We start from the raw sequence: 1,461 nt of genomic DNA on the forward strand, positions 1-1,461 counted from the left end.
ATGAAATACATGAAAAGCCAATGCCAGGAATGAAAGGTTACTTTGAGATGTATATTTGAGATGAGATGTGATTTGTTATTCCTGCACGAAGGTTGCATCCGTCAAGCATTAGATTTATTACATTTATACGGCTGGTTCGGCAAAAATCTAAGAAGCGTGTCGATGCTGATAACATGCACGGTAATAAAGATCAAAGACAATGTTTAAAATTTGATGTTATGATAATGGAAATAATTTTCGTCACTGTCCTACTTTATGCAGCTGCCACTGTTGCAACATTTAAGCATTTGATTTATTGCTTTCTAATGATTAATTTTCTTATCTGAGAAATGATGCATGACAAATTTACGCTTTGAATAGTTCAGACTATCAATTTTTGTTTGGTCTTGCATTTGAGTTCAGTGCTTTGTGTTCGAAAGTTCTTACTGATGGAAGGACGATGAAATTCAGTTTGCATCTATCCAAAAAAACCAACAGAAATTAGTATACAGAGAACTGTGCTACACCCTGAAACGCACAAATTGCAATGACAAATGTTGGATATGTGCATCGGTAAATGGAATTGTTTTAATATAGCACGATGTTATTGTTGTGTAATATCATAAGCAAGCCATTTCGTTTCGAATTTAAGGAATGAGAGGTTGCTGTGGAAAACTGTATACTAATCTGGATGCCACTCAAGTAATACAAACTTGCGAGCATGCAGATGGCCGAAGAGTGGACCCGCATACATTATACCAGCAGCTGAATGAATTGAAACGGCTGGCTGCAGGGGATCAGAATCCAGTAACAGAGATATATGATGATCTGGCAAATAATGCCTCCACTAGCGCAGATACTGCCCCATATTTTCCATCGTGGGACCAGGCCCAAAACACAATGTACTACGGCCGTTCAGTACAGAGATACTCACAACTTCTGGCCAGGCGACAGGATCTGTGGATCACTGCTGAGCAAACATCAACAAAATCCGGTGTGCAATTTTTAATGTATCATTCCCCGACCAATGATATATTAATTTTTATCAAAAAGGCTGTTGTGCGGCTGCTGGCTCAGAGTAACTGCTAGTGCAGGGATAGGACTTTTAAGATTGCCCCATCCTGGTACCAAGAGTTGTTTAACCTTAAGATAATATGGATAATCGGGAAATAAGAAAAAAGTAAAAACTGTGAATGACATTTGGTTCCACATAGGCATTGGCTAATCATCTGGAAGACTATCACAGCCGCATGAACAAAAGAGCACAAAAGCACCACTTGTAATTCTGTTAGTTTCTACGACTGATCATTGATGAACTAGGTAAAACCGAGTCGGTAGTGCAGCAAATGGACGATGACTATACGCGTGAAACGGGCTTCGTGAGAAGTAGCGCAGCTTACGGTTTCCAGGAGTGACGTGTAGCTAGGCTTACGAGTAGAGTACCAACGTAATAAAATTAATATAAAAACATTTTTTTAAGAA

General features: G+C 39.0%; 1 protein-coding gene across 1 annotated transcript; it reads left to right on the forward strand.

The window, feature by feature from the left end:
* Positions 1-633: 633 nt before the first annotated feature.
* On the forward strand, positions 634-1,394 carry Tsp_13347 (hypothetical protein). Its single transcript, XM_003366003.1, has 2 exons — positions 634-1,057; positions 1,300-1,394. The coding sequence occupies exons 1-2, from the start codon at positions 634-636 to the stop codon at positions 1,392-1,394; spliced, it is 519 nt and encodes a 172-aa protein (XP_003366051.1).
* The last annotated feature ends 67 nt before the right edge of the window (positions 1,395-1,461 follow it).

Source organism: Trichinella spiralis, assembly GCF_000181795.1.
Source record: "Trichinella spiralis strain ISS 195 chromosome Unknown Scfld6735, whole genome shotgun sequence".
Taxonomy (NCBI): domain Eukaryota; kingdom Metazoa; phylum Nematoda; class Enoplea; order Trichinellida; family Trichinellidae; genus Trichinella; species Trichinella spiralis.